Source organism: Arachis hypogaea, chromosome 13 (genome assembly GCF_003086295.3).
Source record: "Arachis hypogaea cultivar Tifrunner chromosome 13, arahy.Tifrunner.gnm2.J5K5, whole genome shotgun sequence".
NCBI classification, from domain to species: Eukaryota; Viridiplantae; Streptophyta; class Magnoliopsida; order Fabales; family Fabaceae; genus Arachis; species Arachis hypogaea.
Window position 1 is genome coordinate 109,680,044 of NC_092048.1, and position 22,756 is coordinate 109,702,799.

At 37.3% G+C, this 22,756-nt stretch overlaps 1 protein-coding gene across 1 annotated transcript; it reads left to right on the forward strand.

Moving 5' to 3' along the window:
- The first annotated feature begins 20,865 nt into the window (after positions 1 to 20,865).
- Positions 20,866 to 22,344, forward strand: LOC140178175 (cullin-1-like). Its single transcript, XM_072213411.1, has 6 exons — positions 20,866 to 20,969; positions 21,048 to 21,197; positions 21,293 to 21,342; positions 21,439 to 21,550; positions 21,669 to 21,812; positions 21,970 to 22,344. Exons 3-6 carry the CDS (start codon positions 21,308 to 21,310, stop codon positions 21,979 to 21,981), a joined length of 303 nt encoding a protein of 100 aa, XP_072069512.1. The 5' UTR covers positions 20,866 to 20,969; positions 21,048 to 21,197; positions 21,293 to 21,307; the 3' UTR covers positions 21,982 to 22,344.
- Positions 22,345 to 22,756: the final 412 nt, after the last annotated feature.

Sequence of the window (22,756 nt, forward strand, 5' to 3'; positions counted from 1 at the left end):
GATTCATACTCCCTGTATTTTAATTTTAATTTTTGTGACAACCCTTCTAAATTGATAAGCGGATTTCTGGTTGGTTGAGAACTATACTTGCAACGCATATCTTATAACAATTCTTGACTCGCCAATTTTCGCCATGTCAGTCTCCAATAACTCAACCCCTAAGCCAAGTAAGAGAAATCTACTCCATAGCTAGGGTTATCATTTTCACAAACAATTGGTAGGCAATTGTAGAAGACATGATGAAATTGAAAAAAGAGAATTGAATTAAAGCTACCTAGTCCAAGCAATCATCAACAATCAAGCAATTGAATGAAATTTCTCAATTCATTAATCAAAATTCAAAGTAACAAAGTCACAAATCTAGATCCAAGAGATAGAATTAAAAGAACACTAATTGTGAGTAGAAGAAGAGTAGATCTACAACTTGTATCAAAGTAAAAGTGAATTAGCAATGGATCTCACCAAGAAATCAAAGGAGAATTGCAATGGAGAAATGGAAATCCTAGAGAGAAGTTGGAGTTTCTCTCTCTAAAAGCAAAATGTAACTAACAACCCACAATATCTAGAATTATGACTCCTTTTTTCTAACCCGCCTAATCCTTGGTCTTCTTATGCTTTTCCCTCCAAAATTCTGCTCCAAAATAGGGCCTGGGACTACCTGAAATCGTTGGTCACGTTTTTCTCTTAAAAAATCACGTGTGCACATTGGCGCGTACGCGCACCTGGGGTTTTTCTCGACCTACGCGCAGGCGTGCAGTGCGTGCGCGCGTCAAAGGAATTATGGCCCAGCCGTATAAGCACGCCGGCTTCTCGCTTCAGCTCCATCTAGCCGGCTCTGGGGGTGCACATCCACGCGTCCGCGTACGGTGCGCGTGCGCACACATGCCCAAATTCCAAAATTCTACTTTATTCCATGCTACTTCCATTCATGCATGCTTCCTTCACTCCTCTTAGCCATTTTTTCCCTATAACTTTTGAAACCACTTAACAAACGGATCACGGCATCAGATGGTAATAGAGGAGGATTACAATATATCATTTTTTATGCGAAAGAAGCATGTTTTCATCTATGAAGCAAAGTTGGGAAAGGAACACAAAATCATGTAGTTTTTTGTGAATAAGTGTGGAAGATCATTGATAAAACCCTTAAAATATAAACATAATAAACCCTAAAAATGGGCTGGACGCGTGACAGAGCCACGTGCTGGACGTATCAGAAATTGCAGGGGGCGATTTCTGGGCTGTTTTTGGCCCAGTTTTAAGCCCGAAAAACACAGATTAGAGGCTGCATAGTGAGGGAATAACATTCATTCATTCATAAAACTTTCATTTACATAATACTTTTAGGTTTTAGATGTAGTTTTCTAGAAAGAAAGGCTCTCTCCTTTCTCTAGGTTTTAGGATTTTAGGTTTAGCTTTTCTTAATTTCAGATTTCTATCTTAGTTTAATTAGTTTCTCTTCTACTCTTATTGTTCTAGCACTTTAGTTTATCTATTTTCCTTGTTGAGTTATTTATACTCCAATTTGGTTTATGAACTCCATGTTAGATTTGATTTTCTATTTAATGCAACTTGAGGTATTTCATGTTTATTACTTCTTCCTTTATTTGTCATCATTGATGTTTGCAATTGGTAGTTTGGATCTAATATTCCTTGCTAGTTTTCTATGGTTTTATGTTGTGCCTTCCAAGTGTTTGATAGAATGCTTGATTGGACTTTAGTGTAGATTTTTCTCCTCTTGGCTTTGGTTGAGTAATTGGAGACTCTTGAGTTATCAAACTCCTTTGTTGATTGATAATTGAAAGTTGCTAGTTGATTTGGATCCCTCTAAAGCTAGTCTTTCCTTAGGAGTTGACTAGGACTTGAGGAATCAAATTGATTCATCCACTTGACTTTTCTTCATATTTAGAGGTTAACTAAGTGGGAGCAATGGATAATTCTCATCACAATTGATAAGGATAACTAGGATAGGACGTCTAGTTCTCATACCTTGCCAAAAACTTTCCTAGTTATTAATTTAATTTCTTGTTATTTTATTTCCTTATTCCTTATTTCAAAAACCCAAAAAGATATTTTTCCACAACCAATAATAACTACACCTCCCTGTAATTCCTTGAGAGACGACCCGAGGTTTAAATACTTCGGTTTAATTTTATTGGGTTTATTTTAGTGACAACCAAATTTTTGTATGAAAAGATTATTGTTGGTTTAGAAACTATACTTGCAACGGGAATTTATTGTGAAATTCTTGACCATCAAAAATCCATTCATCAAAATGGCACCGTTGCCGGGGAGTTGCAGACGTGTGCCTTATTATTGGTTATTGTGAATATTGTGAATAATTTTCTTTTTTGTTTCTTTGTTAGTTGTTTCTAGTTTTAGGAGTTTATTTTTATTAATTTTTATTTCTCTTGCTACTATGAATTCTCACTCCTTTGACTATGAGTTTGGTTACAATCATGTTGTAGGAAGAGGAGATTACAATGAGAGCTTGGATCAAGGATGGGACAATCAAAGATGGGAGGAGTCACAAGGATTTGATCAACCCTCTTGGCAACAACCACCTCCAAGGTATTATCAATAACCATTTTATTATGCTTACCAAGACAATGGTTATGGTGGACCTCTTCGTGACAATCAACACCCACTACAATATACCTATGAACCCCCTCCTCAACATAGCTTTGGACCACCATATTCACAAGCCCCTTTCCACCATTCACCTCTATATGACCTAACCTTTATCCACCACACCACCCACCATATGAACCATATGAACCATACCCAGAACCACCACCTCAGTATACACCATTTCCATGCCCTTACCAAGAAGAACCACCTTCCTACTATAAACCCTTTCTCCAAAATAATGAATCCCCCCTATCCACCCCAACCTCCACTGGATGGCAACACCCTTATTGTTATTCGCCAAGGGCAAATGAAGCTTCAAACCACACTTATCTCTAGTTTCACCGGTCTCACCTCTAATCTCCAAGCTCTTATATCTCGCATGGATCCATCCTTTACCCCCAATACTCAACCCTCAAGCTCTGGTGCACTTACTTCTCACCCATATCCATCAATCCAAGAGCAACATGATCCCAATTACACTATTGACATGGAACAAGAGAGAAGGGATCATCTTAGGGACGTAATAGATCGGGTTCACGCATACATACTTCAAGAGAAGCAAGAGGAGGCCCAAAAAGTGGAGGTAGGAGAGACCCTTAAAGATAAAGGAGTAGTTGAAGAATTAGAAAAAATTGAAGAAAGCTGTCAAAAAGTGGAGATCATCAAGGAGGAGTTGGATTTTGTACTAGAGCAAGTGGAGAAAGCCGAAATTATTGAAGAAGAGGAAGTAGTTGAAGACTTAGGAGATGCGAAACCTCCATGGAAACCTCCAGTCATAGAACCTCCCTCCAAGAGGCTTGAAATTGATGTTGAGGAGGGTGTACAACCTCCAAGGCATATCATGGTTGAGGACTTTGAGGAGGTTGATCATGAGATGGGTTCACTAATTAATGAGATTTTACCTACAATTGAACCCTCTCCCATTGAACTAGAGAAAGAGGTTAATGTTACAGACGCTTGTCAAGAGGTAGAGATCATCAAAGAGGAACCCAAGAGATTGGAGCATACATTAGCAAGGCTGCCACTGGAGATACTCTTCCCCTAGCCATTACCATCCAACACAACATTCAAATGGGTAAAATTCTTATCCTTAAACTCTACCTTCCCACTTGAATATGGTCTGCTTGAAACGGATGGACAACTTAGAGCTATCTATGGTTTAAAGAGTAAAAGGGAGATGGTTAGTGGTTGGCAACACCATCCTAGGTTCGTTATGGTTGGAAGCTCAAGGCCTAATTGCAAGGGTTGGTATAATTCTCAATTGATTAGGTCTATGAGGATGTTTGAAGGCTTACATGAGAATTCAAAGGCTAAACCACCCGGTTGGAGTGATGATGAGCCACTTATGGACGGATGTAGAAACAAGATTTGGGATCCGGGTATACAAGAGGATCAATTTTGGGAGCTCAAAGCTTGTGAAAAACTCCCTCAAGGCTTGGCAAATTCATTCGGAAATGTCGAAGTTTATTGGAAGACCAAGTGTTGGTGGAAGTTTCAAGATGAATTCAAGCACAAGCCACCATGACAAGGAGCTCACCACATGTCCAACTTAAGGACTTTAACTAAAAGTGCTAGGTGGGAGACAACCCACCATGGTATGATCGTCCCTTTTCATTCTTAGTTTTATTTTATTTTGTTTTTCTTAATATTCATTCATAATTCTGCATAATCATTTGCATTCTGCATATTAAAAAAAAAGGTGTGATCGACGCGCGCGCGTACCTGACGCGTGCGCGTCATGCGTGACTTCGCAACACCAAGGAAGTAACCCGAGAGTTACGTGGGCATGGCGCAGGAAGCGTGCCTTGCGCACAAGTAAGCCCACGCGTAAGCATACCTCACGCGTGCTCGTCGCTTGCACTTTCAGCAATCCACGCATAAGCGTCCCTGATGCGCACGCGTTGAAAGGGAAATTGGCGTAATAAGCGTGCTGACCCGAAAGTTGGGCTGCCATTGTGCTGGAAGCGTGCGAGTAGTCACGCGTACGCCTGATCGACACCCACGCATCAGTGTGCGTGTTTGGCCACCCACGCGTACGCGTGGGCGACGCTTACGCGTCGAATGGCCAACTCAGTTTTCACGCGTACGCGTAATGCATGCGCGCGCGTCACGTCTTGTTTCTCATTCCCTTCTCCCTTCTTCTCTCCTTTCTCCTTCTTTCTTCCCCCTTTCTTACTTACTTCTTCTTCCTTCCTTTAACTTCTCATCCTTATTCTCTTTTATTCTCTTTTACTTCGTTCATATCTTCATTCATTGAATTTTAATCTTGTGCATGTTTTATTTTCTTTTCTAAGTCTATTATTTTTCCATTGGTGTTAAATGTTCTTATTCAATTGTTGCATCTTCTCTTGCATTATTCTGGTGTTTCATGACTTGTTTTATTCTGATTGGGTATTATTATTCATAAGTCAATGCTAATCTTTCATGATACTTGTATTCCTTTTGCATTGACATGAACTTATATTGTCTTTCATTACCCACTATCTCTCCCCTATTGTTGCAATTTTTTCACTATTGATATGCCATTTTCTTTTACTGTTTTCTCACTTACATGTTGTAACTACCATGTACTTGAGACTCTAGTTATTTAGCATTAACCCACCCATACTTTATTCATTTTCTTATCTTTATTTCTGGGTTACGTTTCTTCCTTTTCCTCTTCTTTCAGGATGGCCACTGAAGAAGGGAAACGGAAAGCTTTTCAATGGGGCAACCGATGAGTCAATCTACACATTCTTTGGAAAAAGCGTCAGTTGGAGCCACCCGTCCACTTGCACATCTTAGCATGCACCGAGGACGGTGCAATCTTTAAGTGTGGAAAGGTCGATACCGACTTCCACGGGTTAGTTATTTCCTATTTCAACACCAATGTTTAATTTTCCTTGTTAAATTAGTTGTTGTATTTGCATGTTTGATTGCATGTTTGCTTGATTTTGTGCATGTTCTTCTACCACTACTTGGTTGGAGTGATAAATTCTTTTTCAAGACCCTTTTTATAGCATTTCACTAATTTAAACTAAATCCTTTTTGTTAAAATTGTTTGAAGATTGTAATTTGTAACATGGTTTATAGCTAAGAACACACAACCTGTGAGATTTTAAGCTTGATTATATGGTTATATTATTTCACCATGAATTTTTATTCTTGTGTGTTTTCTTCTCTATGAGTGTAATCTATGGTTTGTTCTATTCTATATGTCCATTGTTTAGTGTATTTGCATGCATACATATGATTGAGGCCATCATTTGTTATTAGCTCACTTATTCTAAATAACCTACCATTTTATTCACCTTTGATTGCCACTTTGAGCCTTTTAATCCCCATTTGTTCTTTATATTACCACATCACTAGCCTTAAGCAGGAAAATAATTAATTACCTGATTTGAATCTTTGGTTAGCTTAAGATAGAGATTGTGTGTCAACTAAGTGTGGGAAAATGTGGGAACTTGGGTTGATGAAATTGTGTAGACAAAAGTATTGGGAATTTGGATGCATACTCATGTGAGACCAGAAAAATTATGTCCATTGATAAGTTATGTTTGCTTTCATGTTTAAAAAAAAAGCAATTCTATTACAATAAAAATAAATAAATAAATAAATAAATAAATAGGGAGACAAAATTATCCCAATGTTAAGTTTAATAAAAGATCAGTGCATATGTGGTGAAATTAAGGAAAATTTGGTATATGAGTATGTGAAATATACAAAAGTGTGATTTTGGGTAGCTAGGCATGATTTTAGAATTACATAGAGAGTGTGTGTGTGTGTGTTAGGTGAGAGCTTAGGTTAGTCAAAGATTCATATTATAGCTTACTTGGCCATACACATATCCTCACTCTTACCTTAGCTCCATTACAACCTTGAAAATACCTCATGACGTTTGCATTGGTATACTAAATATTTGTTGATTAGTTAGATGAAGAAAAAAGTTTTAGAAAGCATGACTAGAGAAGAGTAGAGTAATTAACCCTAGACACTTGAGCGATTAGAGTGCATATACACTACCAGTAGGGGTTCAATGCTTGATTCTATGTTCCCTGCTTTCATGAGCTATCTTCTTACACGTTTACTTGTCTTTTATTGTGTGATTTGAATTAGTGGAATCTGATTTATATTTGTGTTGGAGAACTTGTTTACTTTTAACCAAGTAGATAGAAACATCTTAGCATATAGTTGCATTCACATACATAGGTTGCATCTCATGAGCCTTACTGTCCCCCATTCATTCCTTTTGTCTCCTTGAGCTTAGCATGAGGACATAATAATGTTTAAGTGTGAGGAGATTTGATGCACCATTATTTCGTGGTACATTTTGTACTTAATTGAGTGGATTTTATCCACTAAACTCACACTTATTCATATAATTCGCATGTTTTATATTTTCCTTCCTAATTTTGTGCTATGATTGAAAACATCCTTCTTTGGCCTTAAATTTGCTATGTTTAATCCCCTCTTATTACCATTCGATGTCGAGATATGTGTGTTAAGTGATTTTAGGGTTTACAGGGCAAGAATGGCTTAGAGGATGGAAAGGGAGCATGCAAAAGTGGAAGGAATACAAGAAATTGAAGGAACTGCTGAGCTGTCAAGCCTAACCTCTTCGTACTAAATCGACCATAACTTGAGTTACAGAGATTCAAATGAGGCGGTTTTAGTTGCGTTGGAAAGCTAACATCCCGAGCTTTGAAATGATATATAATTTGCCATAGTTGCTGATGACAAGTCATCTTAGCCTATTTTCACTATTCTTTTTCTTTTGTTTTCAATTGATTTTATGCACTTTCTTAAGCCATAAGCAAGCCAATCAGGTAGATTTCCATGTTTCCTTTGATTCAATCAACCATGGATGAATTAATGCACTTTCATGAGATTTTGTGCTATAATTGTCATATATTATGAAAGAAACACAATCTCATGATTTGGGGCATAGCTTTGATTGTTTTGATTGATTGATGATAGGTGAAAAGAGTTTGAAGAAGGTTGAAGAAAGACGGAATGGCTAGGAGCAAGAGAGAACAAAAAGCTTGAGCCAAAGTTTGCCTCAAACTTTAGCTCAAACTTTTGGAAGAGTTGAAAACACCCTAGAGGAAAAAAGCTTGAGCCAAAGTTTGCCTCAAACTTTAGCTCAAACTTTTGGAAGAGTTGAAAACACCCTGGAGGAAAAAGCTTGAGCGAACGTTTGCCTCAAACTTTTTGGCAAACGTTGGCATCACAAAACCAACACCCTGGAGGATAAAAGCTTGCGCCAACGTTTGCCTCAAGCTTTTTGGCAAACGTTGGCGCCACACATATACACAAGGGGACCAACGTTTGGCCTAAAGTTTGACCTCAAACTTTAGCCCAAACGTTGGTACCAGCAAATGAGGGCAGCTGGTATAAAAAGTTTGAGTAAAAGTTTGCCTCAAACTTTTACTCAAGCTTTTATGATTCTTGGCCCGGTTCACAATGGGTTTCTTTCCAACTCCAAGAGCAATCAACAGAGGCTTTTATCAACCCAATTCCATCAAGTTCAAAGGCCCAATTCAAGGCTTGAAGACCATTTGAAGAAAGTGTATAAATAGCTTAGGATTTAAGTTTTAGAAGAGCTTTTTCCGTTTTAGTTTTGCAAGAGTGATTTTGGGAGAGTTTTCGGTTGAGAGTATTTGGAGTTTCTGAGTTTCGGAGTAGGAGAATTGAATTCTCTTCCTCTTAGTTTTCTTGTTTTCAATTTCATTTACAATTTGTCTTGGATCTTGGGTTGGAGAATTGAAGGAATTCTGTTTCAATCTCATCCTGAGATCTCTCTGTTTTATTTACTGCATAATTGAATTTCAATTTCGGTTCATTGTCTCTTCTTCTACTCATTTTGCAAATTTACTTTTCTTTATTTCTTGCAATTGAATTCCACATTTGGATCTAGGAAGGCATTGAGATCTAGACTCGGTTATCTAGTCTCTTGGGTCCTGAGATCTGGAGTTTGCATTTTAAATTCTCTGTTTAAAGCTTTTCAAGTTCATTTACATTTCCGTTTTAGATCCGGTTCAATTCAAGTCACCTTCTACTTGTCTGATTAATGCAATTTACTTTTCCTTGTTTAAATTCTACAAATCCACTTCCCAATTCCCTTTACAATTCAAGCAATTTACATTTCTTGCACTTTAAGATTCTGTAATTTACATTTCTTGCGTTCTAAGTTTCTGCCATTTAATTTCTTGCTCTTTAAGATTCAGCATATTTACCTTCTCTGCTCTTTAATTTACTGCAATTGTCCCTCTCCCTTTTAATTTCATGCAATTTAGCTTCTGTCGAATACAAACCACTCAAATCAACTCTTGATTCGCTTGACTAAATCAACCACTAAACCAAAATTGCTCAATCCTTCAATCCCTGTGGGATCGACCTCACTCCCGTGAGTTTTGTTACTTGATGCGACCCGGTGCACTTGCCGGTGAGTTTTGTATGTTAGGAATTCGTTTTCCGAAAATACACATCAAGTTTTTGGCGCCATTGCCGGGGATTGAAATAGATTGACAATGATTAAGTGAAGTGGAGATCTAGATCTAGCACTTTTTCTTTTCTGTTTCTCTAATTTTTGACTGACATACTAACTGTTTAAAATTTTGCTTAAGCTAACTAAAACTTCATTCTAGCAATAGATTGAAGTGTTACTGGTGGTGTTTCTTTTGTTTTGTTTGTATGTCAGGTACAGGGAGATCCACTCCTGTTTTATCTGAAACTGACCAGAGAACTCTTAGAAGGTTAAGAAGAGCTGAAAGAGGGAAAAATATTGTTGGAGAGGAAGAATCTGAGGAAGAATATCACGAGATGGAAGGAGATCCATCTAATCCAGGAGGAGGGGTTAACAATAACCCACAACAGAGGAGAGTACTGGCCTCCTATACTTTTGCAAATGCTAGACATTGTGGAAGCAGCATTCTCACCCCTAATGTCAATGCAAATAACTTTGAACTAAAGCCACAACTCATCACATTGGTCCAAAACAACTGCTCTTTTGGGGGAGGACCATTGGAGGATCCAAATCAACATTTATCCACTTTCTTGAGAATTTGTGACACAGTTAAAAGCAATGGAGTGCACCCTGACATATACAAGCTGTTGTTATTCCCATTCTCTCTCAGGGACAAGGAAACTCAATGGCTAGAAACATTTCCGAAGGAAAGCATTAACACATGGGATGATTTGGTGAGCAAGTTTCTTGCCAAGTTTTACCCCCCTCAAAGGATCATCAGGTTGAAGACTGAGGTGCAGACATTCACGCAATTGGATGCTGAAAATCTGTATGAAGCATGGTAGAGATATAAGGCTCTGCTGAGGAAATGTCCACCAGAAATGTTCACTGAGTGGGACAAGCTACAGAACTTCTATGAAGGACTCACTCTAAAGGCTCAAGAAGCACTTGATCACTCAGCTGGAGGATCATTGCAACTGATGAACACTGCAGAAGAAGCTCAAAATCTTATTGACATGATGGCTAATAACCAGTATTTCTTTGCGCATCAAAGGCAACGCCAACCATCACAAAGGAGAGGAATAATGGAGTTAGAAGGAGTGGACTCAATCTTAGCTCAAAACAAAATGATGCAACAACAAATTCAACAACAGTTTGAACAAATGGCCAAAAGGATTGATAGCCTTCAAGTAGCAGCTGTGAACACAAGCCAACCATCAACTGTATGGGTGCAGAATGAAGAAAGCCAAGAAGAGCAACAATAGGAGCAAGTGCAGTACATGCATAACCAAAACTCTGGACAGAATGAAGTGTATGGTGACACATACAATCCATCCTGTAAGAACCACCCAAACCTCATGTGGGGAGATAATCACAACCAGAACCAACAACCATGGCAGAGGAACTCAAACCAAAACACTTCAAGAAACAACCAAAACCACAACCAGCAGCAAACTAACCAAAACCCTTACAGAAAACCTCAAAACAACTACCCCAACCCCAACCATTACCAATCCAATAACCAACCCACCAACCAAAATGCCTACCATCCACCATCCACATCTCACAACCCACCACAAGCATCACCTGAATCTCAAAGACTCACTAACTTGGAATCTTTGATAGACAAAATGTGGAAACACCAGGAAATGACAACCAAGAACCATGAAGCCTCCATGAAGAGCCTAGAGAGGCAGATTGGGCAAATCTCCAAGCAGATTTCTGTTGAGAGACCTTCAAGCTCACTGCCGAGTGACACAATCCCAAATCCTAAGGAAGAATGCAAGGCGATACAATTAAGGAGTGGGAGAATATTGATGAGCAACAATGACACTACAAAGAAGCAAGCAGAGAGCAGCAAAAGACCAATAGAAGATGAAAAGCAAACAAAGGCAGATGAAGCCAAGGATCAAGTTGTGATGCCAAACAAGAGCACTGAGAAACTCAAAGAGAAGAACAACCAACCACACAGTTCAAAAGAAGTGATTCAGGGACAGCAGCAAGTAGGAAAGAGCATCACACCTCCACTGCCATATCCCCAGAGGTTCAGCAAAGAGACTAAGGACCAACATTTTTATAAGTTCCTTGAGACTTTCAAAAAGCTGGAGATCAATATTCCCTTGGCTGAAGCACTTGAGCAAATGCCTCTGTATGCCAAGTTTTTGAAGGAGCTTATCAACAAGAAAAGAAGTTGGGACGAGAAAGAGACCATACTGCTTACTGAGGAATGCAGGGCTTTGATTCAAAAAGGGCTTCCTCCTAAGCTTGAAGAGCCTGGGAGCTTCTTGCTGCCTTGCACCGTTAGGGAATTAACCATCACTAAGGCAATGTGCGATCTAGGAGCAAGTATTAACTTAATTCCCTCCTCTTTGGTGAAAAAGCTGCATATAGAGGAAGTTAAACCGGTACAGATGTCTCTAGAGCTGGTAGATAAGTCAATGGTATACCCCAGGGGTGTAATTGAAAACCTTCTAGTCAAGGTAGACAAATTCATATACCCTGTAGATTTTGTGGTTCTAGATTCAGATGAGGATGAAAGTGACTCCATCATACTTGGGAGACCGTTCTTGGCCACTGCCAGGGCTATCATAGACGTAGAGCAAGGATAATTAACTCTCAGAATGCATGATAAGAGTGTCACTCTGAAAGTATTACCAGAAGCGCAGTTCAGTGATGAGAAGAAAGACTATATGGAACCGACAAGGAAGAATCACAGTTAAAGGAAGAAAGCAACAAGGTGATTCACAGCAACATCCCAAGGCAAAAGATTGTGCAGAATAATGCAGAAATTCAAGAGGATGTTGGAGTATTAGCCACCAAGAAGAGAAATCTCCAAAGTAAGCCTACGGCCAAAGAACAAAGATCAACAAAAGAAAGGAAGAAGCACAGAAACAAAACAAAAAAGGGTAGGAAGAACAGAAAATTTCCAACAGAAGGGCTTTCCAAAGGTGATAAAGTGCAATTGATTTATCAACAACTAGGAGCAAGCCAACAGACTGATGATTACTACACAGTCAGCAATATACTCTCATTAGAGCATGCTGAAATTGAACACCAAGGAACAAAGAGGAGGATCACAGTCAGGGGAGACAAGTTGAGGCACTACAATCATCAACCACCATAAAAGAAAGCCCCAGTGTCAAGCTAGTGACAATAAAAGAGCGCTCCATGGAAGGCAACCCATGATTTAAGATTTATGTCATTTTAAATTCAATAAGCTATGATCACCTGAGCATGATTTTCTTCTTTTCATGAACGTACTTAATGAATGCATGCATTTTTTTTTTGAAACATATGCTAAGACTTCTAAAGTTTGGTGTGCCTTCAAGCACACCAAACCAGTGTTACAAACATTTTCATACTATATGCTTAGTTATCCTGATGAAGCATATGACCAAACACTAAGTTTGGTGTTTTTCTTTTCATGAAAATTAAAAATCATGCACCAATAATCATACGTTGTCACTTTCTGAGACTTTACAATTGAAAAGAAATCATATTCTGTGATGGCATCAATTGTGATTAACTACTGGCATCTCACATTTACCCCTTAATAAAAGACAAGTTTGGTGTTCATCAAACCTTGATGCACTGATTAAGGGACACAATTGATCTTTCATGAAAAAAAAAGAGAAAAAAAAGAAAAATTATGATGAAAGCATTTCTTATAAACATTTAACCAAGAGTGACATTGGGATTTCAAGAACAATAGTTGGAGGAAGAAACATTTTTAAACTATATGACCAAACATTAAGTTTGGTGTCCTCCAAGAAAAGTCACGGTTAAAATGGATATAAGGAATGAGAGTTCATATAGTTGTGAATAAAGGAAGCATTCTTGCCACGGTTTGATAATGTTGATCTTTGATATCTTGTTGTGATGACTAGGTGGTCAAAGAACACTCAATGAAAAAGACAAGACAAAGGGAGAGCATATCATGAGGACAAAATCCCATCACATGTCTCAAAAAGTGAATCTGCCACTCCTTGGAATGATCACGTTAAAGACTATTGAAGAAGCAAGTTTTGTCTTCATTCACCCTCACATGCACACCTTTGATTCACATAGTATCCAATTGCATCCCAGCCTTCCATTGTTCATTTAAGTAACACACCACCTTCAAGCCATGCACATAACCGAAGAGTTGCACACTCCCTACACTCTAACCATTCAAACTCCATTCCCATCATCATTCTTCATCATATAAGCTCAGCCTCAATTACTTTTCTTGTCAAAATCTCCAACTTTCTTCACACTCCCTTTAACCCCAAGGAGATCAAACAACCAAGTAATCATGGCCTCTTCCTCAAGAACTAAACGAAGAAAAGGAAAAGATCCCATGGTGGAGGAGAGTACACCTGAATATGACCGATGGAGATTTAGATCTTGGTACCATCAATTACAACTTCAATGGATGAATGAGAAGAAGATATATCCAGAGGTTCCACTCTTGCTACCAGATGAAGGGTGCCAAGAAATGAAGGACAAGATTAGAAAGAGGAAATGGGAAGAACTCGTCTCACCTATCACTCGGGTCAATGCAAATATCATAAGAGAGTTCTATGCCAACATCCCAAGACTTAACACGGGTGAAGCCCCAACGTACAAGAGCTATGTACGGGGGATGGAAGTAGACTTTAGTTCAGATGCCATCAAGAAAGTCTTGGGACTAAAATCAGTCTGCTTTGGTGAACCGAGATACCACCAAAGGGTAAATGGAGATCCGGATTATGATAGAATTTCGAGAGATATTTGTATTGTGAACTCAGAATGGGAAGGAGATGCCAAAAATAAATACAAGTATCTGAGAAGAGGAAATCTTACCCCGGAAGCAAAGGGATGGTATGAGCTATTGAAAAGATCAATTCTGGGCACAGTAAACACCTCAGAAGTCAACAGGAAAAGAGCTGTTATGTTGCATTGCATCATGGTGGGAGGAGAGGTGAAGGTGCATGAAATCCTTGCAAAGGATATTTAAAAACTGGCAGAGAAGAACTCGGCTGGGTCTTGGTTATACTACCCAAGCACCATTTTGAGGTTGTGCGCAAGAGCTAAAGTGCCAATGGAGGAAGATAACCCAACATGGTTGAACCCGGGCATGCCTATAACCATTGAAAGAATGATGATGGTTACTGAAGCGCAGCAAAGCCGAAGACCACACGGAAGAAGGCAAAGAGAAGAACCAATGGAGGAAGAAGAGTTACAAGAGGGGGAAGAGCCACAAGAGGAAGAGGAACAGCAACACATTCCACCACATAACACTCTGGATATGACTCAGATGCAGGAAGAAATTGGAAGATTATCACAACAGTACATGAGAATTCAAGAAAGGCAAGAGGAATACCATTCACTGTACATGAAAAACCAACAAGAGCAAGAGGAACGGCAGCTAAGAATGATGAACAGACAAAGTGAGTTTGAGTCAAAATTCTTCGTGATGCAAGAGGAGCATGCCTTTCAATCTCACGAATCATTTGGAAAGTTGGCACAAATGCAAGCTGAAAATACGAGGGCTCTCAAAGAGTTCACAACCCTCCAAGATGCAAGATATGAAGTCCAAGCCGACTACAACATAAATAGTCAAATCAAAATGAACTATATTGGAAAGCATCTGCACAACATGGATCCAGCATTTCCAACTTTCGATGAATTCTTCAAAGGGAAAAGTGAGATAGAAGTAAGCAAGGCTATGAGACTTGAAGATAGAGTAGAGGAGGCGATGAATAGAGCTGGGTTCTGGCGGGGTCAACAAACAACAGACATGGACACAGAGAACACCAACAACCAAGTGTATGAAAGAAGAAAGAAAAAGCATGACAAATAAAAGGTGGACTTGCTCCTTGTTCATCACTACAAAGAAAAAAAAAACATGCATCTTATCTGTTTAAAATAGTCTTTGCATTATGTTTGTTTCCCTTAAAATAAGTAAGCTAGTCTAAGTGTGTGCTTGTGTGTTTACTTTCACTTAACAAAAAGCATGCTTTGTCCCCTGCATCTTTAATTCAATAAAAGAAATATTTGAATGTGAAGTAAGATAGTTCTCTGTTAGATAGAAGTACAATAAAAATAAGTGGTGGTATGCATGTGTGATTGTATGATAGCTCACTTTTAGTGAATAAGAGAACTAGGATGTCTCCTTCTAAGTATAAAGTGGCCTACTGTCTATGAATCTCAATCACACAAAAGTCCTTGGTTAAAAAGAAAAACAAAAAGAGAAAAGAAATAGCCAAAGAGTGGCAACAGAACAAAAGAAAATAAAAAGAAACAAAGCTAGACACCAATAGCTTGAACCTTAGAATACATGCCTGTGGTGTCTTTGTACTAGGATCTGCTTGGATTATTAAGTTCTTTGGAGTGCATCAACACTCGGTGACTTGGGTTAACTAACCCGGGATCATCAGCTGAAAGTCCACTATCAAGAGCAACCTAACTACAAGGCATTTAGTAACCCAAAGAGGTGCTGGGCATCAATGTTTTAAGAAGGAATGTGAGCCAAGTGTCTATAGTGAATAATGTGTCAAGTATAAAGAAATAAATGAACTTGTTACACATGACACTGAACTAAAGCTTATAGAAAAAAATAATAGTCAAGGACAAAGGAATAATGAGAGGTCATAGTAGTGTGTTGCTTAATGCTTGAAGGAGACTTTCTAGGCCTAAAAGTCAATAAGAAGTGAGTGTTTACATATCCACATAAAACCCCATGAACTACCAATAATACTCTGCTAGCATGAACATCCTCTTCCATTTCATTCTTTCTTCTCATTAATTCTTTTCTTGCTTGGGGACAAGCAAGCTTTAAGTTTGGTGTTGTGATGATAAGTCATCTTAGCCTATTTTCACTATTCTTTTTCTTTTGTTTTCAATTGATTTTATGCACTTTCTTAAGCCATAAGCAAGCCAATTGGGTAGATTTCCATGTTTCCTTTAATTCAATCAACCATGGATGAATTAATGCACTTTCATGAGATTTTGTGCTATAATTGTCATATATTATGAAAGAAACACAATCTCATGATTTGGGGCATAGCTTTGATTGTTTTGATTGATTGATGATAGGTGAAAAGAGTTTTGAAGAAGGTTGAAGAAAGACGGAATGGCTAGGAGCAAGAGAGAACAAAAAGCTTGAGCCAAAGTTTGCCTCAAACTTTAGCTCAAACTTTTGGAAGAGTTGAAAACACCCCAGAGGAAAAAAGCTTGAGCCAAAGTTTGCCTCAAACTTTAGCTCAAACTTTTGGAAGAGTTGAAAACACCCTGGAGGAAAAAGCTTGAGCCAACGTTTGCCTCAAACTTTTTGGCAAACGTTGGCATCACAAAACCAACACCCTGGAGGAGAAAAGCTTGCGCCAACGTTTGCCTCAAGCTTTTTGGCAAACGTTGGCGCCACACATATACACAAGGGGACCAACGTTTGGCCTAAAGTTTGACCTCAAACTTTAGCCCAAACGTTGGTACCAGCAAATGAGGGCAGCTGGTATAAAAAGTTTGAGTAAAAGTTTGCCTCAAACTTTTACTCAAGCTTTTATGATTCTTGGCCCGGTTCACAATGGGTTTCTTTCCAACTCCAAGAGCAATCAACAGAGGCTTTTATCAACCCAATTCCATCAAGTTCAAAGGCCCAATTCAAGGCTTGAAGACCATTTGAAGAAAGTGTATAAATAGCTTAGGATTTAAGTTTTAGAAGAGCTTTTTCCGTTTTAGTTTTGCAAGAGTGATTTTGGGAGAGTTTTCGGTTGAGAGTATTTGGAGTTTCTGAGTTTCGGAGTAGGAGAATTGAATTCTCTTCCTCTTAGTTTTCTTGTTTTCAATTTCATTTACAATTTGTCTTGGATCTTGGGTTGGAGAATTGAAGGAATTCTGTTTCAATCTCATCCTGAGATCTCTCTGTTTTATTTACTGCATAATTGAATTTCAATTTCGGTTCATTGTCTCTTCTTCTACTCATTTTGCAAATTTACTTTTCTTTATTTCTTGCAATTGAATTCCACATTTGGATCTAGGAAGGCATTGAGATCTAGACTCGGTTATCTAGTCTCTTGGGTCCTGAGATCTGGAGTTTGCATTTTAAATTCTCTGTTTAAAGCTTTTCAAGTTCATTTACATTTCCGTTTTAGATCCGGTTCAATTCAAGTCACCTTCTACTTGTCTGATTAATGCAATTTACTTTTCCTTGTTTAAATTCTGCAAATCCACTTCCCAATTCCCTTTACAATTCAAGCCATTTACATTTCTTGCACTTTAAGATTCTGCAATTTACATTTCTTGCGTTCTAAGTTTCTGCCATTTAATTTCTTGCTCTTTAAGATTCAGCACATTTACCTTCTCTGCTCTTTAATTTACTGCAATTGTCCCTCTTCCTTTTAATTTCATGCAATTTAGCTTCTGTCGAATACAAACCACTCAAATCAACTCTTGATTCTCTTGACTAAATTAACCACTAAACCAAAATTGCTCAATCCTTCAATCCCTGTGGGATCGACCTCACTCCCGTGAGTTTTATTACTTGATGCGACCCGGTGCACTTGCCGGTGAGTTTTGTGTGTTAGGAATTCATTTTCCGAAAATACACATCAGTTGCCATGCTGTTAGGCAACACGCACGTGTGGATCTCGTGTACGCGTGACCTTGCGAAAGTTCAATCGACGCGTAAGCGTGGCAGAGCCCCATGCTGGACGTATCAGAAATCGCTGGGGGCAATTTCTGGGCTGTTTTTGGCCCAGTTTCAGGCCCGAAAAATACAGATTAGAGACTGCAGAGTGGGGGAATAACATTCATTCATTCATACAACTTTAATTTACATAATACTTTTAGGTTTTAGATGTAGTTTTCTAGAGAGAGAGGCTCTCTCCTCTCTCGAGGTTTTAGGATTTTAGGTTTAGCTTTTCTTAATTTCAAATTTCTATATTAGTTTAATTAGTTTCTCTTCTACTCTTATTTGTTCTACCACTTTAGTTTATCTATTTTCCTTGTTGAGTTATTTATTCTCCAATTTGGTTTATGAACTCCATATTAGATTTGATTTGCTATTTAATACAATTTGAGGTATTTCATGTTTATTGCTTCATCCTTTATTTGTCATCATTGATGTTTGCAATTGGTAGTTTGGATCTAATATTCCTTGCTAGTTTTCTATGGTTTTATGTTGTGCCTTCCAAGTGTTTGATAGAATGCTTGATTGAATTTTAGTGTAGATTTTTCTCCTCTTGGCTTTGGTTGAGTAATTGGAGACTCTTGAGTTATCAAACTCCTTTGTTGATTGATAATTGAAAGTTGCTAGTTGATTTGGATCCCTCTAAAGCTAGTCTTTCCTTAGGAGTTAACTAGGACTTGAGGAATCAAATTGATTCATCCACTTGACTATCCTTCATAGTTAAAGGTTAATTAAGTGGGAGCAATGGACAATTCTCATCACAATTGATAAGGATAACTAGGATAGGACGTCTAGTTCTCATACCTTGCCATGAACTTTCCTAGTTATTAATTTAATTTCTTGCCATCTTATTTCCTTGTTCCTTATTTCAAAAATCCAAAAAGATATTTTTCCACAACCAATAATAACTACTCCTCCCTGCAATTCCTTGAGAGATGACCCGAGGTTTAAATACTTCGGTTTAATTTTATTGGGTTTGTTTTAGTGACAACCAAATTTTTGTATGAAATGATTATTTTTGGTTTAGAAACTATACTTGCAACGGGAATTTATTGTGAAATTCTAGACCGTCAAAAATTCGTTCATCAATGGTATTCTTAGGAGTTTAATATGGTCCTTCTTTTCAAGACACTATGAATGAAGTATGCCGTTGGACCAAAACACCAGAGCAAAAATCTTGCTTGAAAAGACAAACAAGAGATTCTCTCATGCCGAACTTTATTGGTGACCCTTTAGTGGTCAAGACAAAAAGTGCATCCAAGGGAAAAAAGAGAGAGGTAAATGGAGGTGCATTAAATGCAACCGTGCTGGTCATGTAAAGAAGAATTGTCCTATGAGGAATGACGGTGACGATTTGGGTGATAAGATTGGTACTGACACGCAAGTTAGCTTTGGTACAGAAGAGGTAAGTAAGATACAATATTGGCATAGTGGTAGTTATAATTGATAGCAATTTTGACTGCATGTATCATTTTTGCATAGGAGCTTCCCAAGGACCCTTTGGCTTCTCAAGGGACATCAGCAGTGCCAAGTACAGAAGTAAATGCATCTGTGCAGCTAAAGTTTGGGCTAGGTGATTAGGGATTGATTAATAACCATGGGGCTCCCATCCCATCATATGGTAGTCATCAGTGGCTATTACAGGTATGAATAATAAGAGGTTAATTATTGCATTGTTAAAATTTAGTGATTAGTAATTTTTAAATTATTTGATATCACATTATGATTCGCTAAAGTCCTTTCTTTTTCTCTCAAATTTGTTTATGCTGTGGAGAACAGGTTGTACAACAATGACAAATTCTGAAGTTCAATGGGATGCAGTAGGATATACTTTTATAGTGTGATGAGAGTATATTTTAAGATGTTATTTAAATTTTTGGATTTCAAATAGTAGTGCATTGAGGTTGATATAAAATTTTTATTATTAAATTTTTAGATATTTTCTTATCGGTAAATTTGATAAATAGACATTAGACTCTACTGAAATGTGCATAAGGATTCATTGAGCGTTGATTTATATAGTTAACCTAACTAAGTTAGAATATGCTCTATTTTTTGAAGTTCAGATAGTAAGCTGTTCAGATTTCTATTTAAAAATTTTTAATTGGAAAAGGAAAACATAATAGCCCATATTAGATTATTGTTGATTCTTATTCATTCTAACATTCAAAAGGATCTCTTGTGATGATCTGAGAAAAGATTAAAATGTTTATTTAAATTTAAAATGGAAGGTGTATTACTAGACTAATCCATCCAAATGGCCAATAATGTTTATAGGCTTTGGCAAAGCTGGTCTTTCTGTATTGAAGGACTCATTTAAATTCATGGATTTCAAGTACTAAGATTTGTTCAATTTGGTCTCCCTAGAAGATTGCTAGCAGTTGATTTTAGGTGATGTTTTATCTGGTATATATATATATATATATATATATATATATATATATATGCTGCTGTCTTATTTATTCCATATAGGTTTCTCTGACTAATATAAGTGATATCTGTTATTAATAGAATGGATGTATAGTTTTTTAGTTATCTGGAATCTGGATAATAATGTGCTTTCAAAATATAATGCACCGTGTTAAAATGGACAACTGCGAAGTGTGTAAACTATTGTGAGTATTTCCAATTCTCATGTTTGACTTTTTGCAGTGGTTATTTTGTTACTTCCAGTGCATATGAAGATCGGTTGGCTCTATTTTCTGTGTTAGGGATTGGCAATGATATTATTGATGAGGTTTGGAAATGCTTTTCTATTCATTGAAGGTGATGCTCTTTTGATGGATATGTTCTCTGCTTATTTGCAGACGACTGTGTTCTCTGCTCGGACCTATTTTGTGCTCTTGGCTTCTTTAGTTCTTGCTATTACCTAGGTTAATTTGAGGTAATTTTCTATGATGTATCAATGACTGAGTGACTGAATATTATAAATACAGTTTTAAAATTATTAATGACTTATGGCAGCAATAATGTTTATGATTTTTATACTGGTACTGGCAAAGAACTAGTCAGCCTGAGAACTTATTGCATAAATTAAATCCTTGGTCAAAATGCTGGCATTGGCTTATTTTATTGGGTAACCCCAATCTTTGAATTTATGAATATAATTATAATTTTTTCTTTTGTGGAAACTAAACCGGTCTCATTCTTCAGGTTTTTGTCCAGAAAGTGATTGAGCTGCACGACAAGTACCTTGCATATGTAAATGACTGTTTCTAGAATCATACTCTTTTCCACAAGGTACTGTTCATAGATTGATTTTACAATTGTTATGCTGGATTGATATGTGCATATAAATCTGAAAGCTTTAAAATATAGGCTCTCAAGGAGGCTTTTGAGGTCTTTTGCAATAAAGGTGTTGCTGGGAGCTCGAGCGCAGAACTGCTTGCCACATTCTGTGACAACATTCTTAAGAAAGGTGGCAGTGAAAAATTGAGTGATGAAGCAATTGAAGAAACTCTGGAAAAGGTTTGTGTCATTCTTGATGTTCCACATACTTGTATTAACCTAAGTGTGTTTGGTTTTAACATCTGTATTTATGACCTGTTTTAATCGATTTGCAGAAGCTACTTGCCTACATGAGCGACAAAGATTTGTTTGCTAAATTTTATAGGTAAAAGAAATAATTAGGAAGAAAATTAGTTGTTAATTATTAGGTCTGATGTGGCTCTTCTTCAACAATTGTTTCATTATAATTGCTTGCTTTCAGGAAGAAGCTTGCTCAAGGACTTCTTTTTGACAAGAGTGCCAACGATGATCATGAGAGAAGTATTTTGACAAAATTGAAGCAAAAATGTTGTGGACAATTTACACCAAAAATGGTAATCTGCATATTCTTCATATAAGCATCCTATATAACATGGTGCCAAGTACTTGGTACACTTGGATTAAGTAGATTTTGGTCTACAAGTAACAGCCGCCCTCTTTTAATATTTTTAGATCAGGTGCATTGAAGTTTTAAAGGAATTTTATCAAACTGAAACAAAGCACAGAAAGCTTACATGGATTTACTCCTTGGGTACCTATAATTTAAGTAGGAAATTCGAACCAAAAACTGTGGAGCTGATTGTTACAACCTACCAGGTTAATTACTTATCACATGCTTCTTATCTATAAAAGAATACCATTTTCCCCTCATGTGTTCATTGTTTTAGTTTTTGGATCTTGACAATGTAGTATTGGAATTCGTTCTCCTGATCAATGTTGGTCAAATACTAACGTATTTTTAACATTTCTGCAGGGCATTACGTAAGTGCAGCAGCTCTAATGTGGGCGAGCACATAGAATGATAAATTGAAGGATAAAATGTCAGCCGTTGTCACCGGTCTCTCTGCGTGTCAGCAAAAAATTGGAACTGGATATGTCTCTTCATTTCATCTGAGTTTTTTGACAGATTTGAAGCTATTCAGCCTGTGTGGGCTCCCTATTACACCATTCACAAGGTTCAATAGAAAAAAAACTTATTTTACTTGCAAGTGCTTTCTTTAGGCCTCAAGACATTAATGAAATTCTCTCTTTTGTTAACAAAAAAATAAATCTTTAACAGATATTGGCCAGCCAAGGCTACTGATCAAGAGTTGAATAAATAAATAAATTTTACCTTATAGTTTTCTGATATTTATCTGTTTATCTATCGATTCTTTTCTTGTTTTTTTTTTATTTCCAAACTCTGCTTGGAATTGGAATAAATTTTCATAAACAGGATGTATATATATATATATATATATATATATATATAAAACAGTGGTTTTCCTTTGGTTTTAAGTTTGACTTCTTTTTGGAAAAGGTAAAGTTCATAAATCCGAAGATTTTCTTGAAAATAAAAGGAATCTGGTACTAAATAGAGGCACGTAATTAAGTGAAACCAAGTATTGAAATAAAGTTCACCTTGCTTAGGAATAAGAACTCTAAATAGAAGATAAATATAGGTTGTGTAAAGCAAGAAGAAAAACCATATTATAAAGGGAATTTGGTATAATTTGATTATCATTATGCTAGAAAGAGGTGTGTGTTCATGTTCAAGATAG